This window comes from Colobus angolensis, unplaced genomic scaffold, assembly GCF_000951035.1.
Source record: "Colobus angolensis palliatus isolate OR3802 unplaced genomic scaffold, Cang.pa_1.0 Scaffold43, whole genome shotgun sequence".
In the NCBI taxonomy this organism is placed as follows: domain Eukaryota; kingdom Metazoa; phylum Chordata; class Mammalia; order Primates; family Cercopithecidae; genus Colobus; species Colobus angolensis.
In genome coordinates this window covers 2,971,323-2,980,870 of record NW_012117710.1, presented here as the reverse complement: position 1 = coordinate 2,980,870, position 9,548 = coordinate 2,971,323, and the positions used below count along the sequence as shown (strand labels likewise).

General features: G+C 52.5%; 1 protein-coding gene across 2 annotated transcripts in view; it reads left to right on the top strand.

Annotated features, from left to right (window-relative positions):
* The window catches only part of IQCE (IQ motif containing E), a 44,717-nt gene that overhangs the window by 24,080 nt on the left and 11,089 nt on the right, over positions 1–9,548 (top strand). For both annotated transcript variants that reach the window (XM_011956972.1, XM_011956971.1), the window contains exons 14-16: positions 2,885–2,989; positions 4,751–4,841; positions 8,097–8,264. In XM_011956972.1, the coding sequence (XP_011812362.1) occupies positions 2,885–2,989; positions 4,751–4,841; positions 8,097–8,264 (364 nt within the window). The remainder of the gene's footprint in view (positions 1–2,884; positions 2,990–4,750; positions 4,842–8,096; positions 8,265–9,548) is intronic.

Below are 9,548 nucleotides of genomic sequence, written 5' to 3'. Positions count from 1 at the left end.
AGCTGTCACTCCCTGTGGAAACTGATCTTTGCCGGGGTTCAACAGTTGTCAGTTTGGAAAACTGTTCAGCTCATAGTGGTCACTGCATAAATATTTTTATATGATTCTAAAACTTTTATATGGTTCTAAAACCACTTTTGGTGGTGAAATAAAGGCAGCTTTAGTGATAACAAGAAGACACTAACTGACCATATTACATTATCAAAAGCATGAGGGGTCGGGCATACCTGTCATCCCAGCACTTCGGGAGGCCGAAGTGGGAGGACTGCTTGAGGCCAGGAGTTTCAGACCAGCCTGGGTAACATAGCAAGACTCCATCTCTCCAAAAAAAATTTTTTTAATTAACTGGGAGTGGTGGCTCATGTCTGCAGTCCAAGTTACTCAGGAGGCCACGGCAGGAGGATCGCTGAGCCCAAGAGTTCGAGGCTGCATTGAGCTATGATCATGTCACTGCACTGCAGCCTAGGCAACTGAGTGAGACCTCAATTCAAAAAAAAAGTGTAGGGAATGGTGGGAGAGCACATTTAAATCTCTCTACCCTGAATTCCAGAGAAATCTTCAAATTGTCTACTAGAGACGAATTTACTTTCATTGGTTTATGTAAAATCAGATTTTATGCAGCACGGTCTTAATTCAGTAATGTGTTTATGGGGCATATGATCTATTAATACATATGAAATAAAACATAAATGCTGCAGCCTGATGCTGTGGCTCACGCCTGTAATCCCAGCACTTTGGGAGGCCAAGGTGGCAGGACTGCCTGAGTCCAGGAGTTCGAGACCAACCTGGGCAGCATAGTGAAACCCCATCCCTACAAAAAATACAAAAGTTAGCCATTCGTAGTGACTCAAGCCGGTAATCCCAGCTCTTTGGGAGGCTGAGGTGGGAGAATCACTTGAGCCTGGGAGGTCGAGTCTGCAGTGAGCTATAATCATACCACTGCATGCCAGCCTGGGTGGCAGTGAGACTCTGTCTCCAAAAAAAAAAAACAACAACCAAACAAAACCAAAGAAGACCTAAATGCTGTGAAATACTTGATGTGAACATAGGGCTGGGAAGGCAGGGCCTCGCCGGGTGTTCCGGAGCTCCGTGACCTGTGGCCACCTAGCACCCAGCCTGGCTCCTGTCCTCCTCCTATTTGTGGCTCCTCTGGGCTCGGCTCCGCCATGAGGCAACCACCTCTATCATCTTTGGAATGATGTTTCTCTCTAGTTTGCAAGAACTACCGTGACTTGCCCCTCAGAGTGGCCTGTGAAGCAGCAGCAGGAGCAGGAGCTGGGAGCTGGTTAGTATGCAGGAGCTCAGGCCCTACCCCGGCCTTCGGAATCACACTCTGCAGCCAGTGGGATCTGCAGGTGATGGTTTTTTTTGAGACAGAATCTCGCTCTATCGCCCAGGCTGGAGTTCAGTGGCACAATCTGTGCTCACTGCAAACTCTTCCTCCCCAGTTCAAGCGATTCTTATGCCTCAGCCTCCCAAGTAGCTAGGATTACAGGCATGCGCCACCACACCCGGCTAATTTTTGTATTTTTAGTAGAGATGGGGTTTCACCATGTTGGCCATGCTGAGTCTGGAACTCCTGATCCAGATCTGCCCGCCTCGGCCTCCCAAAGTGCTGGGATTACTGGTGTGCGCCACCGCACCCAGCGCTACAGGTGATTTGTGTGCCCTTTAGGGTTTGAGAACTCGGCCAGTGCCTCCCAGCCTGCCAAGTTCTCTGCTGCCCGCTGTGAACAGTAGGAGGCCAACCCGTCACCACTGTCCTTACCCCTCACATGAGGTCTCAGATCGCATTTATGGCAATTGATAGGTCGTTTGTAAAAATTCGTATTTCATGACAAGCTTTTCCAATTAAGCCATCATTACAGAGTTCATAGACATCAGGTAAAAAAAAAATTAAGGTAGTCATGAAAGGTAAATAACTTCTGGAATTATCTATGAAACTGTAAAGTGGCGTGATAAGAGCCACCTCTTATTAGCCCTAACTGTGTGACAGGGACTCTGCTAAGCACTCTAGGGTTTCTGGCATTTAATAGAGACTTGCAGGCCCTGAGCAGTCAGGGCTCGCAGACAACATACAGTCCAGCTGAGACTCGGACAGAAGTCTCCGTTGAAGGCCAGTGTGTGGCCATCACACCACATGGGACACAAGAAATGCATCTGGGAGCAGTTCAGCTGGAGCCCCGCACAGGCGGTGGCACGGTCTAGGCAAGGCAGGCCCCTGTCCCATTCACGAACCCCGCGCCTGCCTGCAGCACCCCCACGCAGGTGCGAGGTCCGTGCCAATGAGTGGCGGCTGGAGGGGCAACTCCCCATTCTATGGCCTGATGGCAGGGCCTTCTCTGGCATCGTCCTGTTGATCCCCTGCACACAGCAAGTGCTTGGTTCAGGGCAGGCAGGGCCCTGAGGTCTGTCCTTGGCACTGTGTGATTAGAAATGGGCCTTTTGGCCGGGCGCGGTGGCTTAAGCCTGTAATCCCAGCACTTTGGGAGGCTGAGGTGGGCGGATCACGAGATTAGGAGGTCGAGACCATCCTGGCTAACACGGTCAAACCACATCTCTACTAAAAATACAAAAATTAGCCGGGTGTGGTGGCGGGCGCCTATAGTCCCAGCTGCTCTGGAGGCTGAGGCAGGAGAATGGCGTGAACCCAGGAGGCAGAGCTTACAGTGGGCCGAGATTGCGCCACTGCAGTCCGGCCTGGGCGACAGAGCAAGACTCTGTCTCAAAAAAAAAAAAAAAAGAAATGGGCCTTTCGTGGTCCTCCTGCCCCCGCTGTCCTAAGGAAGGGTTGAGCACCGTCACTTTTCAGAAGTGCCTTCCTGCTCTGACATAACCTCCAGTTTTCGTGAATGCTAACAAGTCTCCTATTCTGTGTGTGCAGTTTGGAGGTAAAGCAGCTCCTGCAGGCGAAGGCCGACCTGGAGAAGGAGCTGGAGCGCGCAAGGGAGGGCGAGGAGGAGAGGAGAGAGAGAGAGGAGGCTTTGAGGTATGTGACCTGGGTCAGGGCTGGAGAGAGGAGCCAGGCGAGTCTGCACTCCTGCCACCACTGCAGCCCCCCGAGGCATCTCAGCCTCGCTGCCAGCCAGGTTTTTAGAAAGGCCACACTTCCCTGCAGTCTTTCCCTGGTTTTCTGTCACCCAGCTCGGGAATAACCTCTTGGTGCTGAGCAGGGCCTGCCCTCTGGCATCGTGGCCACCTCCCAGGGGCATCCTCTGCTCTGGCTATGCCAGCACCTGCCCATTCCCAACGAGCCATCACACTGGCCTCTAGTCAGAGCCACCCTGGTGTGGGCCACGTCCTCAAGAGGGGCCGCCTGTGCCCTCAAAGTAACGCCATTCGCGAGAGCCAGGAAGCAGCGTCCACCCCACGGTCCATCAGCTGCTGGGGGACAAACACCCTGAGATCGACCACACGGAGGCACAGAGCGGATGGCAGTCCCGACAGGCCTGGCCCAGGGACCCTCAAAAACGTGGTGCTCAGCAAAGAAAGCCAGACACGAAAGGCCATGTAGCACATGATTCCGTGCGCAGGAAACGTCCAGAACGGGCAGACCCACCTGAAAGTGCTGCTGCTAGGGGCTGGGAGGGGAGCGGGGACTGCTGACGAGCATGGGTTCCTTTCTGGGGCGATGCAAATGTTCTGGAATTAGGGGTGGTAGGTGCACAACATTGTGAATATGCTAAAATTCACTGAATTATACACTTTAAAATAGTGAATTTTATGTGATGAGTCTTAACTTTTTAAAATGCACAAAAAACTAGGTTAGAAATCTGAGCAGACATATTTAGCACTCAGAATAATTAGTAAGACATAGATTACTGGAATGAAGAAAACCTTGGCTGGGCACAGTGGCTCATGCCTGTAATCCCAGCACTTTGGGAGGCTGAGGTGGGCGGATTGCGCGGTCAGGAGTTCAAGACCAGCATGACCAATATGGTGAAACCCCCTCTCTACTAAAAATACAAAAATTAGCCGGGCACAGTGGCAGATGCCTATAATCCCAGCTACTCAGGAGGCTGAGGCAGGAGAATCACTTGAACCCGGGAGGCAGAGGTTGCAGTGAGCAGAGATCATGCCACTGTACTCCAGTCTGGGCAACAGAGTGAGACTCCATCTCAAAAAAATTTAAAAAAAAAGAAAATGTTTCATTTTCAGGAGAAATCTGACTGAATTCTGTCAGAAGGCTAGAATTAAAGTAAATCCAAAAGAGCACATGTGCAGAAATGAATTTTTTTTTTTTTTGCCTTTAGTACCTGGAATGAACATCTAAATTGCAGTGCCTTCTGTTCATACCGTTTACTAAAACGCCAGTGATCCCTGCTTATTTATCTCAAATGTGTGGGCTCAAGTAATCCTCCGGCCTCGGCCTCCCAGAGGGCTGGGATCACAGGCGTGAGCCCCCGCGCCCGGCCTCCTACTTACTTATCAGTCACACAATGGAGTCTGTTTTTAGTTCTTAGCTGTTTCAGGAGAGGTGCTGGGCCCTGGGGGTCCTCAGCCCTGGCCTGGTTGGGCTTCCAGCCCAGAGCAGGAGACAACAGGAAGTCCCGGCCTGCGATGGGGTTTCTGGTGCCGTCAGGTCATAGCTGGGGCCCAGTGGCTCAGGGAGACGTGGCCCCACCCGCCCTCTACAGGCTGCCTGGAGTCCCCCTATCTCAGCGCGGACCGCCCGCCCCACCCTGCCCTGCGCCTGCCTTCATCACACAGTGACAGGTGAGGCGTCCCATCTTTTCCCTTTCCGCCTTAGAGAGGAGATTCAGACGCTTACCAGCAAGCTCCGAGAACTGCAAGAAATGAAGAAAGAAGAGAAAGAGGATTGCCCAGAAGTTCTTCATAAGGTACGGTGACCGTTTGGCTGAGTCTCCCGTCAGGTGTGGTGAGACTTCCACTGGTCATGACGGTTCCGACCGTTTCCCTGCCCAGAGTTTTTTCTGACCGTCCACTGAAAATCCCACTCCCTTTTATCATCACAATTGATTTCTATAACTCGTGTCGTGTGTGTCGAAGTCTGACGTTTTGGATTAATTGACTGTCAGCAGATTGACTTCTCGAACTGATATTTGAGTCTCAAGGCTGGTGAGTAAAGAGTTAACAAAAGCTCAGCCATGCTCAGTTAAGGGTGTAGGTATGTGGCCGGAGCTGTCACTGAGAGGCAGGAGGGGCTTGGGGGGAAAGGACAAAGGCTCAATCAGGCCTCTGCATGGACCTAGGCCTGCGCCGTCTCCTCTCATCTAAGCTCCAGAACACGAGGCCGGCAAAGCCTCAGCGGGGACTGCCCTGTGTGTGGAGTGGGGCTTCCTCTGCCCTCTCTGCAGAACACAAGGCCAGCAAGGCCTTAGCGGGCACTGCCCTCTGGGTGGACTGGGGGTTCCTCTGCCCTCCCTGCCGTTGCTCAGCTGTGCACGGGTTGAACGTGAAGTGACTATTAGCAGGGACCCGGCAGGTGAGCAGGGACCCTAGGCGGATGCCCTCCTGCCTCTCCACTCCCTCCGCGTGTGTGGACGCTACCCAGGGGCAGCTGGTCAAGGCGGCGTCTCTGTGGCTCCAAGGTCCCTGGCTCTCTGCTGCCTCCCTGGAGGGTCACAGCCATGCTCTGGTCACCATGGCCGGTGCTGCCTGCACTTGCACTTCTGGTGGCAGAAGGGCGTCCTCACAAATCCCCTTCCAGTGAGTAGGATCCTTCGGAGGGCAGGTGTGAGCCCGTGCATGTTCAGGCAGGAAGCAGGGAGCTTGGCATCCCCATCCTGGGGCTGCAGTTTACTCTGAGAGGGGCTCGTGGATAAAACCAGTCGAAGCCACCGCCTGTGTCCCAGCTGCTCGGGAGGCAGCAGTGAACCAAGGTCGCACCACTGCATTCCATCCTGGGCCACAGAGCCAGACCCTGTCTCACTAAAAAAAGAAAAGAAAGAAAGAAAGAGAGAAAGAGAAAAGAACAATGTCTGAAAACAGAGAGAGAGGAGAGACAGAGAAAGAAAACAAAAATGTCTGAAAATACTGCTGAAATACAGCCTTTTCTGTGTGGTGGGGTTATAAGCTTTTTTTTTTTTTACTTTCTTTTAGTATTGTCTGAATTTTTCGTAATAAGCATGTATTAGCTCTGTGTTATTTTCCTCCTCAGGAAACATTTCTATTTTAGAGAACAGGAAGAGTGGGATTGAGTGATCAGCTCTCGGAGTAGGGGAATCAGCTCTTAGCATTCACGTGGGAGTGATTAATTGCAGGTTAAATGGAGTGACAAGAGTGGGTTTAAGAGTTGCCTCAAGGAATTTATAAGCATGTGAACATTTAGATTTTTTTTTAACTGTCTGTAGTTGTGTGAGTAAATGTTCATTTATCTTCTGAGGAGCTGATTTTACCTTTCCGATCACACTGGCACGGGCCACGTACTAACAGCTGATCTCACTTTAGCGGAACAGAGGCCTGAAAATGTGTCAGGACTGAGGGAAGATGAGGCTCTTCTTAGGGTCACAAAATCGGAATGTGGAAGCCCAGGGCCGGGATGCTGGTGCCAGGCAACTTGGTGCCACAGCTAAAGGGATCTGGAAACAGCTGGCTGTATGGATGTACCCAGGGCGTCTTCGTCAGGGATGTTAAGATGTGTAGACACGCAAGTGACTATCCTAGGAAGTTTACACTCCCAGGTCCCTAAAAACAGAAGGCAGGGCACGCAAGGCCACGCAGGAGCAGCGCGTCGGCCCGGAGGCAGCAGGGATGTGCGGAAGACCTGGGCCAGGGCCTTTATCATGGGAAGGAGCGGGAGAGGTGAGGTGAGCTGGCTGGTTAGGGCCAGCGGGCTGGAAGCTTGAAGAACTTCAGCAGGACCTGGGCCACAGGGTGGTCTTGAGCTGTCCCGCACCTGGCCCTGGGTGATTAAGGCTGAGGAATATTGCCTCCTGGAGTGTGGGGCCCAACACAGGAGGCGATTCTGAGTGTGGGCACTGGATTAGTTGCTCACATAGGATGGCCGTGCCCAAAGGCAGGCCCTTCACTGTCTAGGAATCGGCCAGGCCCAGAGGGGCATCAAGGCCCCAGATGCCCAAGCGTCATAAGACACAGATAATGAAAAGCCAGTGCAATCCGTTCTGTGTTTGTTCAAGTCTGTGGACAGACCACCTATGCCCGCGCCTGGCCCAGTGTGTACTGGGAGCGGTCTTGTGTCTCCCTCTGGGGAGGGCTTTCAGCAGCAGCATGCTCTCCACCGAGCTTGCGTTCTTGACATGAGAGGCCTTTTCATTTGTACTGGGTAGTGTCCTGTGGATGATACATTTGGAGTCACCAGTGTTAGAAATCGTAATTTTTCTTTTTTCTTTTTAGAGACGGTCTCGCTCTGTTGCCCAGGCTGGACTACAGAGGCACAATCATGGCTCACTGCAGCTTTGACCCCTGGGCTCAAGCAATCCTCCTGCCTCAGCCTCCTGAGTAGCTGAGACCACAGTGGTGTGCCACCACACCCGGGTATTTTAAAACTTTTTTCATAGAGATGGGGTCTCGCTGTGTTGGCCAGGCTGGTCTTGAACTCCTGGGCTCAAGTGATCCTCCCTGCTTGCCCCCCGCCACATTGTTGGGATTACAGGCGTGAGCCACTGCACCCAGCCTGAAATCGTGGTTATTTCAATGGTCGTTATAGCAATCCTGGCTTGTTTCTACCTTAAAAACCATGGTAGAAATATATATATTGCCTTCAATCCCAGAAATCCCATGTTTATAATTTAGAGTGTTAAACTAGAAAACAGAAAAGGACCCCAGAAAAACAATTCTTGCAGGAACAAAATGTGACCGAGTGTAGTGAGTGTGTGACGGCCGTGTGAAGAAGCGTCCTCTCTCTCTCCCAGAAGGTGTGGCCAGACAGAGTTGAGGGAGTTTAATGAGAAGTGTGTCTGCACGTGTGTGCTCGCCTGGACGCTGTTTCTCAGCGGTACAGGAGACCGCTGTCATGTGGCCTGCGGACCAGTGTGGAACAGCTCTCGCCACATTCATAAGACTCGCCTGATAAGCCCAGCCGCACCGTGCAGAGTAATATCCTGTCCCCTTGCCAGGTACTGCTCGTCCCTGCCCTGGCTTCATCGTCCTCTTACTCCTTCAATTTCCTGCAGGCCCAAGAGCTCCCAGCTCCCACTCCCAGCAACAGGCACTGCGAGCAAGACTGGCCGCCGGAGTCCAGTGAGGAGGGGCTCCCGTGGCCCCGCTCCCCCTGCTCTGATGGGAGAAGAGACGCCGCGGCCAGGGTGCTGCAGGCCCAGTGGAAGGTGTACAAGCACAAGGTGAGGCTCCCCAGGGCGCCCCGGGCTGCTCCCTGTGAGTCTTCGTGCTCCAAGGCAAGCCACGCACTCTCTAGGAATGACTAGGCCTGGGGGGCCAGCCGGGCCCCAGGTGTCTGAGTACCGTAACATACAGAAAATAAAAACCTCATTCACACACCGACTCATCCGTTCTGGGTGCATTTTGCGCAATACGAACATCTCGCCAGATTTCTTTTCATACAGTTTTCTTCCAGAACTATTCGAAAGTGAGTTTTAGATGTTATGAAACATTAGCATGTATCTTCTAAGGAAAAGTGTCTTCTCCTACCTGACCACAGTACCGTGACCGCACCTCAGACTGTCACAGCAGCTTTATATCCTCACCTACCAGCCCTTCCTATTCACATTCCCCAAACGTCCCGAGATGCCGCCTGCAGCTCTCTGTTTCCCGCCAGCATTCAGTCATGGCGGTTCTCAGCCCACCTCCCGCCAGAGCCTGGGGGTTGGTTGGTTATGTCTCCTTAGTGTGGTTCACAGCAGCCCCCACCCTTTCTTTTCTTTAACGAACGGGTCACCCTGGCCAATTTTGTTTGTTTGTTTTTCTGAGATAGAGTCTTGCTCTGTTGTCCAGGCTGGAGCGCAATGGCACAATCTTGGCTCACTGCAACCTCCGACTCCCAGGTTCAAGCAATTCTCCTGCCTCAGGCTCCCAAGTAGTTGTGATACAGGTGCCCGCCACCACGCCAAGCTAATTTTTGTATTTTTGGTAGAGACAGGATTTCACCATATTAGCCAGGCTGGTCTCGAACTCCTGGCCTCAGGTGATCCACCCACCTTGGCCTCCCAAAGTGTCAGGATTACAGGCATGAGCTACCACACCCGGCCTGTTTTTTCTTTTTTCATAGAGACAGGGTCTCACTCCGTCACTCAGGCTGGAGTGCGATGGCACAATCGCAGTTCCCTGCAGCCTCGACCTCCGGGGACCAACCAATCCTCCGGCCTCAGCCCCCCAGGTAGCTGGGACTACAGGCAGGCACCACCACATCTGGCCAGTTTTTGTAGAGACGGGTCTTGCCATGTTGTCCAGGCTGGTCTTGAACTCCTGAACTAAAGCCGTTCACCTGCCTCGGCCTTCCAGAGTGCTGGGATTACAGGGTGAGCTACTGCACCTAGATGTTTTTTCTTTTTTTTCTTTTTTTTTTTTGAGATGGAGTTTTGCTCTTGTTGCCCAGGCTGGAGTGCAGTGGTATGATCCCGGCTCACTGCAAGCTCTGCCTCCTGGGTTCAAGCAATTCTCCTGCCTCA